Here is a 19,401-nt window from a genome sequence, read left to right on the forward strand (position 1 = left end):
ACCCGCAGCCGGCATTTCATCTCCTCCAATGTATTAGCTCCAGTAGCTCCAGAGCAAATAGCTTATCCTTAGCTTATCACTCTTTAATAGAACATATACATTTACATGTCACCCATCTGCTGATGTACAAAGAATCCTCAGGGCAGGAGCATATGTTATCCATTCAAATGCAGAGGGCACCACTCACCGGTCCTTATAAACCTTTATTTACCACACCAGTGATTTATACTGTATGTCAGGGACGGATTGGCAACGAAATCCAGCCCGGGAACGGGGGATGTGGGTGCTGCCGCTACAGCCCGGGGGGTGTCATCCGAGAGACTGGTCACAGCATACAGTGCAGGGGGGCTGTTGGGAGTCCCCCCTGTCGGCTGCTAAGCAGCGGGGAATAGACGCTGTGCGCATGCGCACAGCGTCTATTCCAGCAGCCAGGGGGCTGGGGGCATGGCTAGAGGCTCACAGAGCCTCTAGGTCATGCCCCCATAGCGGCAAAATGGAGGCGTGGCCTCACGGTAGAGCTGCGAGTATAGGCCATGCCCCCGAAATTAGGCCACGCCCCCCGAAGATTTCGGTGCGCATCAGCAGTGTCCCGGGTCCGGCGACCAGAATGTTGGGAGGTATGCAGAAGTAATGCTAGTGACTGCAACAAATCACTCTCCTTGCCCAGGAATTCATGTTGGTTTGTGTAGTAACCAGCGGTGGCTCCTTCCACTGCGGAGGAGAGGGGGCTGCTTCTTAATTTAGGATTACCATCACCTGTGTAGAAACACCTTCCTTATCAACTGACCTGTTTAAAACAGGTGATGGCAATCATACAGTACATTAAGAAGGAAGTGCAGAAACAGAGCAATGTGTCCCTCCTGGAGAGGGTCATGTTGGGTGGTACAATATGCTATATAGATAGACAATTCCTCTAAGGCAGTGGTTCTCAACCTCGTCCAGCTTTATTAGTAAGTGATAGCCTGACAACATTTCTGTCCCTGGGGAACTTTCTCAAGGCAGTGGAGGATAAATGTCACATCCAAATAACTAGTAAATGCAAGGAGCAAACTGTCCCCAGTTCCCTGCAAGATTGGTTTGCTATTTGCATTTACTACTTGGATGTGACACTTCCACTGCCTTGAGAAAGAAACGTTAGCAGGCTATCATTTACTAATACCTCTTTCACACCGGCCACCCAGCAATTACCCAGCATTTTTGAGTGCCGGGTCATTTTGCCGGGTGCAGCCTGACCCCAATTCACACCACCTGCAAAAACCGGGTTAAAGCTTTTCAACCCGGGAATTTGCTGAAAAAACCCGGGTTTTTCTGTGGTCTTAAATCCCGGCTCACCAACCCTGGTCAAGAGCAGGGTCGGAGTGCTGGGATTTAAGACCCGTGTTGACCCTTTCAAACCAAAGAAAACCCGGGGTTTTTCAGAAAATTCCCGGGTTGAAAAGCTTTAACCCGGTAATTTGCTTCTGGTGTGAAAGGGGTATAATATAGTTGGATGTTGATGCTTGCCTACCTGACCCTCTCCATGAGGTAGGGATGGCCATCGATGGCAAAAGTGCAACTGGCCAACAATAGTGCATTACTATTCAAAGGATGACCAGCGATATTTTTACATATCGATGGTCTTCCATTTATTTTGATTGATTGGCCTGTGGGCTAATCAAAATATGGGGCGGGGCTATGCTCGGTGTCCCGGCCCCTTGGGGAAAAAGCAAAAACAAAACTATTTGTTTAAGCTTGATATCAAGGGTGGGTACACCATCTGGTTCTCTCTCATCGATGGCAAAACTATTCAACATTGGCCATAAACCATCGATGATTTGTAATCATCGATGATCGATGGCCATCCCAACCATGAGGGAGATAATTCTCTGTTCCTGGACTTCCCTGGTAATGTAGGATTACCCTCAGCTGTGTTGAACAGGTTAATTGATAAGAAAGGTATCCCCACAGGTGATGGCAATCCTACATTACCAGGGAAGTGCAGGAACAGAGCATTTTCTCCCTCATGGAGAGGGTCAGGTAGGCAACCCTGTCATAAACTGGTTAATGCATAGCTGCCTGGATCTGGTTGCCTGGCAACACAGTCCGGGCCTCCCTTTACAAGCGTATAGGAAAAGTGATTGGGTTGCCCAGGCAACGGATCAGCCTGACACGCACGCCTGAGCCTGTGGAACGCAAGATTCTTCACATTTCCGGGTTGTAACCGGAAGCCCTTGTTGCTTGGAAACCACAAGCTCAGGGTGACAGTTTGAGCACTTGTATTGCCAGACTGTGTACCCGTATAACATAATGTATTCCCCTTGGCTGATGTATATCCGCCACTCCCCATTGTAATCATACAAGATACATTGTTGCATTATGATTTTATATGTATCTGACTGAGATCTCATCATAGATAATCATTTATAAATATATATTAGATATATTATTTTATTTGTGCAATGTGTGTTGACCTGCTGGTATATGATGCAGGCTGACTATGTTTTTTAACCCCTTCCTCTCCACATCACCGTTGCACGTTGCAATATAACTTAGCTACTTATTATACAGAAATAATGTATAGATTGCATATAGACCGGTGTGCACATTTGAATCTGTTAAATGCATCATTTGTACCCAATAAGAACAGTAGTAAATAAAATAATTCTCTTTTTTTAATTGCAAATGAAAGTATGAGTGGAACGATGACAAATTAAAATTTTTAAATACTTATTTATTAAAATGAGTTGAGCCTCTCAGTATGAAGTGATATCTTTAGTTAATATCCCTGTGTTTCTGTAGATGCTGCTGCTGTAATATACAGGTAAGTTTATCTTAGCTTTCTAGTGGCAGTCAGGTAAGTATCTCTCAATTTTGATGGTAGCATTCAGGTGTCACTCTAACCTTAATTAGTGTCTTCTCGTTCTCTTCACAGAGTAGAGGTTCTTTGCAGATTTTACATAAACAATTTATTAAATTACAACAAATTCTATGGCACAAATTACAATTCACAAATTATAAATAAACCTTGACAAACAAAATACTTTTATCCAAGTGGAGCTTTTTCATGCTAATGATGTACCTATTTTGGTTTTGCATTCCTATTTAGCCGTATCCAAATGGTTTATTACATGCTATCTTTGTTAATACTGTCAGTGGGAAAACAGTTAACAAGTGCTAAAACAGTTAATAGCTGCTTTGAGCTTGGCAAAAAAAAGTAACAAATACATTTGCAATCAAATATGTAACTCTTTCTCTCTGAACACTCTAACAATTACAGTGTCTATACTATACCAGTGTCTCAATAAACCCTTTCACTTCTGCATACAGTCCTATTTAGATGTCAGCTGTGTAGAAGCCCTTTCTGGTTTTAGTCTTCTTTAACTTATAAGAGTTCGTCCGCGGAGTGAAAACTATGCTGACTCCTTTGGTAAAGAACTTTGTAATCCACAGAAAGTTAATCTTTTGAAGTAATATCCATATATATATATATTTATATATTATACACCTTTGTAATCCTTATAGATGTTCCTGAAGAACTGCATTGTTTATTATATAAATAGCTATTTATAATTGTCCCTTTGTATTTGTAAAAGAACTATACATTTAAGCTTAAATGTTTCAGATGAATTGTCTTCCTTTGTGCACAGGCAAATAAGTCTTTCCAGTAGTCAATAAATAAACAATTTCTATTGGTAATTTTGCCTCTGCTTAGTGATAGCTGTTAGCTGTAGTTGACTCCTTATGAATGTAGCTCTCAATGTCTTTACTTAAGCCTGAAATTGTAGCTGGATTGCAATTTACCTATAAAGACTATACATTGCTCAATAAAGTCTAAGCTTTGCTTCCAAACTGGCTTTGTATAGGCTGAGTAACCATGTGACATGGAGTAATTATGAACAGTCTCTCTGCACTATCTTTTAGTCTATTAAAGCTGGCTAGTTGAGTTGCATGTAAATAAGTTCAAATTATAAAGGCATCCGGGAATTCCCTGCCAGTCCTTCCAGCAGTCAATTACCTCTAGGCTTCATCTCCATAGCCGCCCTCCACCAGCCTCCTTACACTGCATCGCTGTTGCAGGGTCTCACTGGGAGGCTGTTACATCACTTACAGATAGGCCGCACCTCCTGTCAGCTCTGTCTGGCAGTCTCTCCTCAGACCACACTTCACACCTTGTGTGTCTGTAGGTGCTGGCTTCCTCACCCACCTCTCCTTCACAATCTCCACAGGGAGGCTGTCTCTCACCATCTGGCTATAAGGTAGCACACTGGGTTTTCTCACAACAGTCCAGTATCTCAGTCCCTCCAAAATGGCTGCCTCCAACCCTCTCCTCCGAGCCCAACTGTCAGTGCATGGCTTCTATTTATATCCTGCAGTCACATGACCCACTGTCTGCACATGCTGCTGTAACTGATAGCTGCCCCTAACAGTTCAGTATGAAAGTCTTATAACATTTTACAAGCATTGGAGTACCATGTATTTTGAGGTTATCACACTGCCTCTGTGAAACTCACGGTATCCCCATATGCTGTGACTGTCCCCGGCCCCTCCCTGCATGTCTACACAATAGTCGTCAATAGCAACCCCCCTCCCTACTGTACACAGAGGCAGCGCCTGGTGCCAGCTCTCCTGTCTGGGATACTGGAAGCATGGACTCTAAAGACAGCAATCTCTTTCTGAAGGAGCAGGTCAGGCAGCTGAGCAATGAGAATGTGAGTATATCGGAATAGGGCAAGGGTGTCAAACTCAAATTCATCGGGGGCCACATCAGCAGTTTGGTCACCCTCAAAGGGCCGGTTGTATCTGTAGGTCCCCCTGTATAATTATAATGCCATGACACCACAGGCTGCTCCCCCTGTATAATATAAAATGAATGCCATGACACCACAGGCTGCTCCCCCTGTATAATAATAATGCCATGACACCACAGACTGCTCCCCCTGTATAATATAATAAAAGTAATGCCATGACACATAAATGATTATACAGGAGGAGCAGCCTGTGGTGTCATGGCATTATTATTATTATTATACACGGGGACACCTCAGGAAACAGCAGATATATATATTTTTTTTTTATCGTGAGTGTGATCCTCATCCTCACTTACTGTTTCTCCGTCTGTCCTGCAGCTGCTGCGGCTTCCAGCTTTTCTTCACTGCTTGCTGCGGCCACACAGTCCCCGACTCCCGATCCAGCTTCCCTGCTCCTACTTCTCTACAGACGCATGGGCGGGCGGCGTCATCTTCATGACGTCCCCACCCAGTGTCTGTCACTGCCAGGCATCAGAGGGAACAGGCGGCCGGGCCCTCCTCCACTTAGCCGTGGAGGTCGGCGGCCATGTTTCTGTAGCCGCATACATATGTGCCTACAGGAACATGGCCGCCGACAGTGGAGGAACAGGTAAGGCGGCCACGGACGTGGACGCGGCCCGCAGCACTCCTGTTTTAGACACACTGCCCCTGTGTGCAATATCCTCGCGCGGGCCACATGACGAGGTCTGGCGGGCCGGATTTGGCCCGCGGGCCTTGTGTTTGACACCCGTGGAATAGGGGGACACACAGTCACCGGGCTGTACATAAATACACACTTATTGTGTTACACCTGGCTGTACATAAATACACACTTATTGTGTTACACCTGGCTGTACATAAATACACACTTATTGTGTTACAGCTTCAGTTCTGGGGAGATTCGACAGGACTTTGCAACATTAGCCGCACATACTAGCATTCTTGGGGGTTAGTCCAATTAGGAGCGAGTTTAGACCTGCGAGCCATTCACAACTGGCGCAGAAAATTTGCAATTCAGCTCCAAACACTTTTTTTTGGGGCGCAAAACAAGGCCAGAGCCTGCAGATTTCCTGGCCTTGTTTACATAGCTGCGGTGGCCACACCTCCAAAAACAGGGACGACATATCGCAAATCTCCGGTTCTAATTGAATTTCACATTTCGCAGGAGCGCGCATCGGGGAATGTGAAGTACGTCAGTTTTGTGATGCAAACTCGCATCTAATTGAGTAATCTAAGTGTCTCTAGATTTGTGTCCTTATTTGACATTAGTTCCGCTCGCCAGCTGTAAATAAATAAACCCACCTAATTGTGTGTTCCATTCTCTGTGTTCTTTGGTGCAATTTCAATTAGATGTCCTCATTTTTGCCGTTACATGTAGAGCGTTGTGTAAAAGTTTAGTGATTTATAAATACAGTATATTGATAATGATAAATTAATAAACAGACTTTTTTTTACCAGAGCTCATCCCCCCCAAAATTTATTTTAGCTGATTTTGGGTCCAAGTCCTGGAAATACATTCCCACCTGGCTTATTGCACTTCATTATAGAAATCTATGGAGTCATAAGGCAGGCTTCCATCCATCCTCTACCTCCCACTGTCACCCACTGACTCTCCCTAGTCAACCTATGCCTCTCCCTGCTACCCTCTGCATCTCCCTGCCAGCCACTGCATCAATCTCTCCCACTGCCACCCACTGCCTCTCCCTGTTATTCACTGCCTGCCTAATCTCCAACTGCCTCTTCCTTCCATCCTCTGCCTCCCCCTGTCATCCACTGCCTCCCCCTGTCATCCACTGCCTCCCCCTGTCATCCCCAGAGCCTTCCCAACAGGTATCATTTGCATGAATATATTAAAAAACGCAGGCAGGGCAGAAGCTCGTCTCTGCAATTTTAAGTGAAATTAAGTGAGTGCATTAGCATTAGCAATTCTGTTTTGTGCATGTGTGGTACAGGGTTCCGACAGTCGGGATCCCGACAGTCATTAGCCCGACGCCAGGATCCCGACTGGCTGCACTCAGGCAGCATGGTGAGCGCAACAAAGCCCCTTGCGGGCTCGCTGCACTCGACATGCTGTGGGCACGGTGGCTCGCTATGCTCGCCACCTATTCTATTGTCAGGATCCCGACTGACGGGACCCCCGTCCGGCACCCATTTTGTGCCTCTGCCATGCTGACATGCATGTGCATTCCTCTGACCACACATGTGGTGGACATTCTGTGGTAACTTTCTGGGGTCCGGTGATAATTTTTTATTGTTTCACGAAGCCCCAGAGCAAAATGGTTTGAGAACCCCTGTCCAATGTGTTTCATCTCCTCAAGAGACTTTCATCAGGGATTAATCTCTGGAATGGTGCAGGTTAGGAGCAACTGTAGTCTATGAAAGAGATGTATTGTAGTCCAAACTCAAATGATTTCATGCCCTCTCAGGTCCAACTGCAGGATCGCAACGAGAGGTTGTATGCCAAGCTGAGTGACCTGCAGGACAAGATGGGGAGACTCGCGGGATCCAAAACTGATCTGTCATCCAGACTTGTGCTGAGCGAGGAGGAGAAGCTGAAGGTATAAGAACAACCTCTCATACAGCCTGTTCTATAGTAGACGTCCCAGCTCCGAGCAGGCGTAGGCAACCTGTGGACCCCAGCAGCCATTCTAGGACTTGTCCCAATCTATCTCCCCAGCCATTTTTACATTAGCACATTCATTGCTGCTTTCATTTTACACCTACAATTAAAAATAATGTGCAGTTTGCATTATCCCCACCCATAATTCCTCGAGAGACAACGGGGGTGAGGTTTCAAACAGTTCAAGAAGTTGCCCATAGCAACGAACCAATTTTGAGGTAGTATTTATCAAATACATTCTATAAAATGATAGGTAGAAGCTAATTGGTTGTTATGGGCAACTTCAGAGGTCCACTTCTACGCCCTTTTCACTGCTAAATACATCACCCCGATGGTATTATTTGTACATCGGCTCTGTTGGTACAAACTATTTACTGTTCTCAGAAGGGTCTTCTTAACTGTATATCGGTTTAGATATGACGTTATCGTTTGTATCAGTATTGTGTTATATTTCCGGCTTTGTAGATCTCTAAGGAGCTGATTGAGCTACAGATAGAGTCCAACAAGATAAGGGAACACTATGAGGCTGAAACATTTGAACTGAAGAACACAGTAAGTTGGACTGGAGAGGACGGACCTAGCATTGGTGTTGTTCTCAGATAGCCTCTAATTCATTGACTAGAGATGATGGACCATAATTTCAGGTCAGCTTCAATATACTAATTTTTCCTGCAAATCATTGGGCCGAGTATCAGTCAAGATCAAAAGCATAGACAGCAGATAATATGATAATTGGTATATTCACACGATAAATGGTTTTATGAATGTTCTTGTATTCTTTGATGAGCTTAAGACATAGTTAAAGAGTTAATGTGACCTGGGAACTTGAGGAGCAAGCTCTGTCTCCAGTCATTTGGTGTTCAGAGGTTCTTAGGATCTTGTCCTCTACATCCCTGTAGATCCTGACCCTGGAGAACCGTCTAATGACTGTGGAGCTTCATAAGGAGAAGTTGGGTGGTGAGTACGGGGCTGTGAAAGAACGTCTGCAATCTGTGGAGACCAACCGCAAGGAGCTGGCAGATGAATACATCGTTCTGAAGAGTAATTATCTGGCACTAACCAAAGAACATGAGCGGGAGGTAAGGACAGTGTCCTGAATGCTCTGCAAATCAAAAACATGGAAGGGTCCACCTCTCAAGTATCTGTTGACTATCCCTTTCCTGTGGACGGTGAACACATTTATTTAATTACATTGCTCTTGTCATTTCTCTACCTTCGATCCACTAGACATTATCTCACGTTCAAAAATCATACAAAAAGTGTACTTCTCATTGTATCCCAAGATGCCTTCCACCTACCCTACCTACCCGTGCTTTTCCTACAGGTTGCCAAGAATGATGAGCTGAGCATGGAACTTCTCAATCTGGCAAACAGAGGACGTGACGAAAACTACTCACAGTCTCAAGCTCTCGTCAACGAGGCATCTGCCGAGCTGGAGAGAGTGAGGGCCATGGTCAACCAAATGTCCTCACGAAAGATCAAGGTATGGGAAACTAATACAGCGAGGATCATATAGACTGAGCATGATACAGGCCTGCTTGTGGGGTAATACCCCTGATGTTCTCTCAATCTCTTTGGATCCTTATCTCCACAACTTGTAGGACTAAAATGTATCTAGACATGTTACAATAGTGACCTCTCAGGGCAGAAGAATAGCTCTGTGTACTAAGTGCCTGCCCGCTGCCATATTTCTGACACTCCACGTCACATTTTACCGACTTAGGGTCTCACAGATCAATGTTGTATCAGATCATTTTATCATCTGTTACCTCTGTATACATGATGTAAGCCAGCTTGTTGAACTTTGTACACTTTTTTTATTTAACTTTAAAGAAAAACCTTTTTTTTTTTCCAGCCAGAAGAGCTTGTTGCTACTGAACATGAGCGAAGGAAATTAGAAAGAAATGTAAGTTGTGTTTATGAACCTTTTGTTAAATTAAGGGGGTCATTCTCGCTATAACATTGGAAGCCTAAAGCTGTGTACACACATTACAATATATTGTGCAGTGTCCAGTTTTCATCAGTGACCAGAGATGGTCGCTGATGAACACGAGACTCTGCCAGGGGAGCCTCAGAGGGAAACAGCTTGCAACCAGCGACCATTAGGAAGCTGAACACGGGAGCGTGCACCCGGCGATTTATCGCTGCAGCACAAACAAATCACTGGCAATAAGGTCACTCACCGACCATATTGCCAGCGATATTGCACCGTGTGTACACAGCTTAACAGAGCTACGATGTCAGGACATGTGCCAGTGTAATGATGGTAGGCCGTCGCCCCCCCCCCCCCCAGTACAGTCACGTGACCTAGTCACATGGTACACTGTCTAGGAATGTTGTCTGTGGCATGACTTTCTGGTTGGTGTCCTCCAAGGCTTGCAGGGCACAATTATCCAGCACATCTGTCAAGCCGTCTCCTTGCCTGTGACCAGCAGCAATAGTGGGGGGGTCCATACTCCCCATCATCTACATCCATTTACCAGGCAATGTCTGGACTTTGTGTCATTGCAGCTTCTCGGCAACCAGGATGAAATCAAGGAAGAGATTGAGAGCATGAAAAAGATCCACAACACCCAGCAACAGAAATTAGAGGAGCGCGTGTAAGTTCCACCCGCAGACCATAAGGGCAGTGTCAGGTGGGCCATCCCATCCTGATCTAAGTATAAGCCACATACTCGCTTCACACAGGTCTCGCTGCTGATGTCAGTAGTCATGTCGTTGTACACTAGGATGCAATGGGGAATAATGGGATGTCCCAAGGAAGGTGGGACTGTTGGGAGGGTCATTTGGAGGCTTTAGAATATTAGACAGCCACTAAAATGCATCATTGTGAAGTGGTCAGACTCAGATTCACTGTCCCCGTCACAGGGGACCGGCTCAGCTAGAACCAGGAGTGTTGGCCTTGTATGCTGTGCCATTAAGTGCAGGCTTTTGTTCTCTGATATCAGCCATTCCCAGGAAAAGGGGGAACATTGGCACAAAGTCTTTTGTGCTTGACAAGGTCCCTGTCATAATCAGCCCTTCAGCATTAGTAGCACCTGAACTATCAATGTATAACATTATACTACTGCTAACAGCAGTGTGAGATGATAGTGAATCTGTACAATGTATGTAAGATAACTAAGGACTGGTACTTGCAGGGTGGCTATGGGTAAGGAGCTACAGGAGGCAAAGAGAGCCATTCGCAACACCCAGCACAAGATGGCCGAACAGTCAGCGGTAAGTTCATCACCTTATTCTCAGAGTTGGATCATCCACAATCACCCCAGGCTTCTGCCTAGGGCCCAATGGGCCGGATTCAGATGTGGGCGCAACTTCTATTGTGTCGCAACTGAGCGACTATCGGCAGACTGTGTATGTGATGTGTCTTGGGGACTATTCTTGGGGAGCACAACTTTGATCTTGAATGCAGAACATATGACACCAAAGCGACAGTCCCTGCAGCTATTCAGCTGCACCATGAAGGCACTCCGGGAGTGGCAGCGGAGTACGCTTTTGTGATGGCTCTGATGGGCATCTCTGTTTAATTATGGGCGGTTGCTACATTTCCGGTGCCATGCTGTTCCGTCGATGAGAAAAGATCAATGCAGCGTCGTCATAGTGACCACAGCTGAACCAGGCCACTAATACTCTAAAATGGGTTTTTGTGTGGTTGAAAGGATGGGTCCCTAAACTGAAATCTTTTCTAGGGCTCCATGTGGTCTTATTTAAGCTCTGCATACTCAACCAAAATTAGGAGAGAATGCCGCCATTTTGAACAAGAGCAGCCATATTGCTGCCTTTGCTGAGGTGAAAGGGAATCTCTAAGTCATCACCAAAGAAGGGGCAATACATTGGTGTATAGTCTGTTGGCCATCACCCAGAACAGCTGGTGGTTGGGTGTATTTATTATGCAGGCCGGTTACTCAGGAAATACGCACAGTAGTAACATCTCTGCTTGTTCCTCAGGTTCTCCTGACGTCCCAGGGCCAGCTGAAGGAAGTCGAGGCAGAAAACTCCCGCCTCCAACTGCAGCTGAAGGAGCTCAATGAGGAATATCGCTCCCGACTCAACCGCTATATCCAGGATCTGGCCGTAAGCTTGTGCCCTAGTCCATATATAGCCAGTTACTCAGGATGGTGGTGGACATCATCGCTAAGTGGACAATACAGTAGTTCCAGACCATAATTATGTAGGGGGGTTAGGCAAATAAAGCAGCTGCCCAAAGTAGCAGGTTCTGAGAACTTAAAAATGTAGGAAATTAGTTAAAAACTAAAAATGTTATTGTAGTAAGTGTGCAGACATACACGGGTCATCCTACTATGACCAAATATCTCTATGGTAGGTGGGGACATAACTGTAAGAGTAACCTTGCTTGTTGTGTTGCCTGTAGGAGTACGTGGATGGGAACTTGAGAGAGACGGGCGGTAAAGTGGACTCGGCCCGAATGAAGAAGTTTGTGGACAGCATGATGAGTGACATGAAAGCCTCACACAGGTCCAGGGAGGAGCAGCTGGCCAATGCAACCCGGCAGTACAAGAAGCGGATGCAGAACCTGGTCAAGAAGCACGAGAGCCTGCTTATTGCATACCGGTGAGAGCAGCTTGGTGATAGTTCCCAACATCAGTCCTCACACCCCGCTAACAGTCCACGTTTTATGGATATCACAGATGGTAAAATTAAATGACGGATGTACTAATTAAATCACCTGTCCTCAAGCATGGATATGTTTTAAACTTGGACTGTTGTAGGGCCATGAGGATAGAGTTTAGGAAACACTGTTATTTCTGACTGACAGAAGAACTTACACCATCCGGAGACTGGTTCCTTCATGACTGACATTTCTGACAGATAGGAAGACTCAAACTAGTCTGAGACTGGTTCTTTCACTTACACCATCCTGAGACTGGGTCCTTTCTGACTGACAGGAGCACTTACACCATCCTGAGACTGGTTCCTTTCTGACTGACAGGAGGACTTACACCATCCTGAGACTGGTACCTATCTGACTGACAGGAGGATTTACACCATCCTGAGACTGGTTCCTATATGACTGACAGGAGCACTTACACCATCCTGAGACTCGTTCCTATCTGACTGACAGGAGGATTTACACCATCCTGAGACTGGTTCCTATCTGACTGACAGGAGGACTTACACCATCCTGAGACTGGTTCCTATCTGACTGACAGGAGGACTTACACCATCCTGAGACTGGTTCCTATATGACTGACAGGAGGACTTACACCATCCTGAGACTGGTTCCTATCTGACTGACAGGAGGACTTACACCAGCCTGAGACTGGTTCCTATCTGACTGACAGGAGGACTTACACCATCCTGAGACTGGTTCCTATATGACTGACAGGAGGACTTACACCATCCTGAGACTGGTTCCTATCTGACTGACAGGAGGATTTACACCATCCTGAGACTGGGTCCTTTCTGACTGACAGGAGCACTTACACCATCCTCAGACTGGTTCCTTTATGACTGACAGGAGGACTTACACCATCCTGAGACTGGTTCCTTTCTGACTGACAGGAGGACTTACACCATCCTGAGACTGGTTCCTATCTGACTGACAGGAGGACTTACACCATCCTGAGACTGGTTCCTATATGACTGACAGGAGGACTTACACCATCCTGAGACTGGTTCCTATCTGACTGACAGGAGGATTTACACCATCCTGAGACTGGTTCCTATCTGACTGACAGGAGGACTTACACCAGCCTGAGACTGGTTCCTATCTGACTGACAGGAGGACTTACACCATCCTGAGACTGGTTCCTATATGACTGACAGGAGGACTTACACCATCCTGAGACTGGTTCCTATCTGACTGACAGGAGGACTTACACCAGCCTGAGACTGGTTCCTATCTGACTGACAGGAGGACTTACACCATCCTGAGACTGGTTCCTATATGACTGACAGGAGGACTTACACCAGCCTGAGACTGGTTCCTATCTGACTGACAGGAGGACTTACACCAGCCTGAGACTGGTTCCTATCTGACTGACAGGAGGACTTATACCAGCCTGAGACTGGTTCCTATCTGACTGACAGGAGGACTTACACCATCCTGAGACTGGTTCCTATATGACTGACAGTAGGACTTACACCATCCTGAGACTGGTTCCTATATGACTGACAGGAGGACTTACACCATCCTGAGACTGGTTCCTATCTGACTGACAGGAGGACTTACACCAGCCTGAGACTGGTTCCTATCTGACTGACAGGAGGACTTATACCAGCCTGAGACTGGTTCCTATCTGACTGACAGGAGGACTTACACCATCCTGAGACTGGTTCCTATCTGACTGACAGGAGGACTTACACCAGCCTGAAACTGGTTCCTATATGACTGACAGGAGGACTTACACCAGCCTGAGACTGGTTCCTATCTGACTGACAGGAGGACTTACACCATCCTGAGACTGGTTCCTATCTGACTGACAGGAGGACTTACACCATCCTGAGACTGGTTCCTATATGACTGACAGGAGGACTTACACCATCCTGAGACTGGTTCCTATATGACTGACAGGAGGACTTACACCAGCCTGAGACTGGTTCAGTTCAGGAGGAGCTGTACCCACCTTGCAATGTTTAATTTTCTGCTGACCAGATGAGTAGCACCTGTCTGTTAGACCACGATTGGCCTCTCTGTGTGGGTGTCTTACAATCACACCAGCAGACCCCTGTTAACACTGACAATCTGGCTCTAGGCCCAAGTGCCGATTTTGGCTACTTTGTTGTGGCACCATATTGTACTCCGATCCTGTCGCTCATCGCAGTCCGAGCAGCCTGCTAGTACCTCATGTGCCCAGCTTAATGTTAGTGATTACAGGGAAGAATCGAAGGAATGAGCCCGTTACACACAGTGGAGAGTGACAGGTACATCTCCATGTCTTCCAGCATGCAGAGAGAACAAATCATGGCACTGGGCAATAGCGATGTGGATCCCGGCCCCCCGGAACATCATTTCACCATCACTGACCCTGAGCTCCAGTCTCACTCCACAATGGAGTTAAACCGATTGCGTGAGGACAAGGCCCTACTGGAAACTCAGATCCAGGACCTAAAGGAGAAGGTTGGTAAGAGGTGGAGTGATCATCAGTAAGGACCGTGACTAGTCTACAGTAACCACATTGCCATAGCATGAACTACAATGTACTAAGGATCACTTACACAAAGGAACAAATTCTCCCAGAGTAAGGTCCAGTGTATTCTACAGAGAGGACTTGGGATGGACGTTCTCATAAACGTGGCATGGTGTTGGGAGCAATTGTCAATGATTTCTCTGTTAACTGGAGCTGGTTCATAATTCATAGACCGCATAGTATAGATATGAGTGGGATATAGGGGCCAATTCAGGGTCGCTTATAGCGATCTGAATTCGGCACCAGCCCCGTTGGTTGGGGTTTATTTCTGAGCATGCGCAATCTCCAGCACCAAAAGGCTTTGGCGCGTTTCACACTTGTTCAATTGCGGGTGGAAGAACCGGGGGCAGAAACGGGGCTGGAGCAGGGGAACGCCCAGTGTTTTATGGGAGTCCCCGTAAAAATGCTGAGACCCCCTGGGAACTTAGGTGGGCCGATGCCTGCCAGGGGTGGGTGGTTGACATCACAGGACGCAAGCGCCGCCCCCTCTTTGGTGGACACCGAAGGAAATAAAAGTCAGTTCAGACTGACTTTTATTTCCGAAGGGGAGAGAAACCATTGGATGGCCGGTGACCATCCAAGACCAAGGCAGTGTCAGATAGGGAAGAAGGTGAAATATTCCCATCCCTAACTGCGTTCTCTTTTACTTTGCAGCGAAGGTTCCACGACAATACAGCATCCAATAAACAGTAAGTAAAGGAGGGCAGCGATGCTGTTATATCTGTGAGTCAACACCGGGGAATAACTGGGAAAAATGACTGAGAAATTATTGCCAGGAACCAAGTTAGGCCAAGCCAATGCGGAGGAGAAGAATTGGTACACTAAGCCCGTTTTCCAATCGCCACCTTGCTGAACCAATACGTGGCATTTACATGTATTATCCTGAAGAGTGTAAGCCTCAGACCAAAGTGCTTTTAACTCCTTCACTAGCAGTTAATACCCATTCTCATCTTCATTCCCCAGGGCAGGGCAATACGGGCAGCTGAATGAGGAAGGCTGGGCACAGATCAGGAAGGAGCTGCGAGAGTTCACCCATAATACTCAGGTGTGTATTAGTAACAATGGCACCTTCCAGCTTTTCCTGGTCTTCAGCCCACTCAGAGTGGTACCACAAGGTTGTTATAGTAGTATCATGAAATAATACAAGATAAGAAAGTGGATTTTGTGCTGCGCTTTTCATTTTCAAATGTCCCACTCTGTGTCATCTATATAGACCCCAACAGCAGCCACTATATGGTGGTGGAAAGCTGTATTCTAGTGTTATTATTCCAATAATGTGCCGTGTTTCTTCTGATTGTCCCTCAAGGAGGATCTGGAGAAGGAGAGGAGTCAGCTATTGTCAAGAGCTGTTGTAGCAGAAGAACAGGTGGCAGAACTGCAGGAGTATGTAGATAAACACTTAGGAAGGTGAGTAGACCTCTTTGGTCTTTACTAGTCAAGGTGTGTAGAACTCTATAGTATTTAGTAGTCAAGGCTAGTAGAACTCTATGGTCATCAGAAGTCATGCGAAGAAGAAATCTATGGTCTTTACTAGTCAAGGTGTGTAGAACGCTATAGTCTTTAGTAGTTAAGGCTAGTAGAACTCTATGGTCTTTAGAAGTCATGGTGAGAAGAAATCTATGGTCTTTACTAGTCAAGATGTGTAGAACTCTATAATCTTTAGTAGTTATGGTGTATAGAACTCTATGATCTTTAGTAGTCAATGTGTATAAAACTCTACGGTTTTTAATAGTCAATGTGAGCAAAACTATTTTGGGTGAGATTTAAAGGATGAGAGATTCAGAAAGTGAGAGATTTGGTAAGAAATCTCCAGTTTTTTTAAAGCAGCAATCATTTACACTGCAAGGCCAGTTTGATTTTGCAGTGTAAATGATTGCCGCTTTAATAAAAACCTGGAGATTTCTTACCAAATCTCTCACTTTCTGAATCTCTATTAAATCTCACCCATGGTCTTTACTATTCAAGGTTTGTAGAACTCTATGGTCTTTAGGAGTCAAGGGGGTTTATTTACTAAAATGGGAGTTCTATTGAAGATGGGATGTTGCCCATAGCAACAAATCAAAATCTACTTTTTAATTATTTAGCACCTTCTAGAAGATAATAGAATCTGATTGGTTGCTCGTAGCAATATCCCATCTTCAATAGAACCCCCATCTTAGTAAATGTACCCCAAAGTGTAGAACTCTATGGTCTTTAATAGTCAAGGTGAGTAGAACTATATGATCTTTAGTAGTCAATGTGTGTAGAATTCTATGGTTTTAGTGGTCAATGTGAGAAAAACAATATTGTCTTTACTATTCAAGGTGTGTGGAACTCTATGGTCTTTAGTAGTCAAGGTAAACAAAACTCTATAGTCTTTACTAGTCAAGGTGAGCAGAACTATATGGTCTTTACTTGTCAAGACGAGCAGAACTCTATGGTATTTACTGAGGGCATACTAATAATGGATGGGGCTACAGCACATGTGCAACTCTGCAGAGAAACATCACAGTAGTCACTTTTCCTGTTACTTCCCTACTATGCATGTGCAAAATTCCAGGGAAAAATGGCTGCAGCTCCATTTTCCTGGTGATTTTTCCGAGCTGGCTCTGTGGGTTTAAGGTTAGTATTGAAGAAAAGGGTACAGCATGTGCGGTGTGGGGCCAAAATGCAAAACATTATAGACACACCACTTGTCTTTACTAGTCATGTGACATATCAACCACATTGGCCTCAAAGCGTGTATGGCAGGAGAGAATATATTTGGTTTCTGCTATATTTATACAACTGTATTTCCTTATAGGTACAAACAGGAGATCATGCGTCTGCGGAAACTCCTGGGCAACGAGGGTCCAAGAGCCATCAGTGCTGATGCTCCTTTTCTATCTCGAGCTGTTAGGAGAAGCAGCCATGAAATGTGACCTCCCTCTTGTGGCTGCCATCAGTACTGCACATCAGATTCTACAACCTCACAGCCATAGGCTGACAACGCTGATCGTATTAATCAGATCGGATTTAAACTGTATGACCTAAAAAAAGGTCTCACATATATCATATGTTATTTTCATAAAGGACGTGTGTTGAAGCCTGGAAACTGGCTAACAATCATTAAATTATTTATTTTTACATACACCCTCATTTTAGTTTTTTTTTAATTTACAAATATTGGACTTTTTTATAGGGGGTCTTTCATGATGATAAGGCAGCATCGATGCAGTCTAATCTTTCACTTTGATAGTTTATTGCACCTACCAATAGGTGTAATGGTTAGCATTACTGCCTCACAGCACTGAGGTCATGGGTTCGATCCCCACCATGTGTTATATATACGGGGCAGTAAAGATGGTGTAATGGTTACATTACCACCTCACAGCGCTGAGGTCATGGGTTCTATTCCCACCATGTGTTATATATACGGGGCAGCACGGATGGTGTAATGGTTACATTACCACCTCACAGCGCTGAGGTCATGGGTTCTATCCCCACCATGTGTTATATATACAGGGCAGTACGGATGGTGTAGTGGTTAGCATTACTGCTTCACAGCGCTGAGGTCATAGGTTCTATCCCCACCATGTGTTATATATACGGGGCAGTACGGATGGTGTAATGGTTAGCATTACTGCCTCACAGCGCTGAGGTCATAGGTTCTATCCCCACCATGTGTTATATATACGGGGCAGTACGGATGGTGTAATGGTTAGCATTACTGCCTCACAGCACTGAGGTCATGGGTTCGATCCCCACCATGTGTTATATATACGGGGCAGTACGGATGGTGTAGTGGTTAGCATTACTGCCTCACAGCACTGAGGTCCTGGGTTCTATTCCCACCATGTGTTATATATACGGGCAGTACGGATGGTGTAATGGTTAGCATTACTGCCTCACAGCACTGAGGTCATGGGTTCGATCCCCACCATGGCTCCAACTGTGCGGAGTTTGTATATTCTACCCGTACTTGCGTGGGTTTACTCCGGGTATTCTGGTTTTCTCCCACATTCCAAAAATATACCGGTAGGTCAAGTGGCTCCCAACAAATTAACCCTAGAATGTCTGTGTGCGTGTACATGTGGTAGGGGATATAGATTGTAAGCTCCACTGGTGCAGGGACTGATTCTCTGTAAAGTGCTGCGGAATATGTGTGTGCTATATAAATAACTGGTAATAAATATATAAATGTATTCACAGATTTCATATAATAATAATCGCATCACTAGATTTATTAGAGGAACAAAAAAGCAAGCAAGGATGAATGACCTAGTTGTTGTTGGTCGTCGGTAGGGAATTCGGGTGGGGGTCAGAGTGTGGTCTACTGTGCACCAGGGATGGGTCTACTGTGCGCCAGTTTTCAGCTGGGAATATTAGGCAATACGTAGCGTCTGTCAGAAAATGAAAACTTTACAAGAGGTACCATATACTGGACATAAAAATACAGTTTTCTATAAAGGTTAAATCAATGGAATACAATATCTAGTCTTAGTCCAACATATCAGACTGAAACAAAAATGGAATTTCAAAAACAAATAAAACTACATATGGCGGCGGGATGTAACACAGTTCAAGCTCGGCGAAGGTGCGTGATGCCGGCCGGACTCAGATGTTGTTTTAAAACGGCAGTTATTTAAAAGCCAAAACCATGCTTTTAAATTATTGCGGTTTTAAAGAAAACGTCCGAGGTCGGCCGGCATCACGCACCTGTGGCAAACTTAGACGCCATTATATTCTGCTGATGGTGCCGGTACCAGCTGACTATTCCTGATGTCTTGTGCAGGCTACAGACTTCCCTGACTGCATTGTATTAGGGAACCATAACTACAGCGGCGATACCAATGTACAAACAGCGAAACGCAACAGGAAATGGCTCTTAGAATTTCTCTCCAAA

The 19,401-nt window shown here is 45.3% G+C and overlaps 2 protein-coding genes across 2 annotated transcripts in view; one reads left to right on the plus strand and one right to left on the minus strand.

Annotated features, from left to right (window-relative positions):
* IGFALS (insulin like growth factor binding protein acid labile subunit) overlaps window positions 1–4,302 on the minus strand; it is a 32,279-nt gene extending 27,977 nt beyond the window's left edge. Inside the window, exon 1 of the mRNA XM_083152580.1 lies at window positions 3,995–4,302. Coding sequence (XP_083008706.1) covers window positions 3,995–4,013 — 19 coding nt within the window. The 5' untranslated portion in view covers window positions 4,014–4,302. The remainder of the gene's footprint in view (window positions 1–3,994) is intronic.
* CCDC78 (coiled-coil domain containing 78) lies at window positions 4,085–17,648 on the plus strand. Its single transcript, XM_083152582.1, has 15 exons — window positions 4,085–4,688; window positions 7,193–7,324; window positions 7,852–7,938; window positions 8,286–8,465; window positions 8,711–8,869; window positions 9,242–9,292; window positions 9,898–9,986; window positions 10,527–10,605; window positions 11,335–11,460; window positions 11,759–11,958; window positions 14,293–14,467; window positions 15,192–15,226; window positions 15,501–15,582; window positions 15,844–15,944; window positions 17,320–17,648. The coding sequence occupies exons 1-15, from the start codon at window positions 4,626–4,628 to the stop codon at window positions 17,435–17,437; spliced, it is 1,677 nt and encodes a 558-aa protein (XP_083008708.1). The 5' UTR covers window positions 4,085–4,625; the 3' UTR covers window positions 17,438–17,648.
* The last annotated feature ends 1,753 nt before the right edge of the window (window positions 17,649–19,401 follow it).

Source organism: Crinia signifera, chromosome 7 (genome assembly GCF_055691185.1).
Source record: "Crinia signifera chromosome 7, ASM5569118v1, whole genome shotgun sequence".
NCBI classification, from domain to species: domain Eukaryota; kingdom Metazoa; phylum Chordata; class Amphibia; order Anura; family Myobatrachidae; genus Crinia; species Crinia signifera.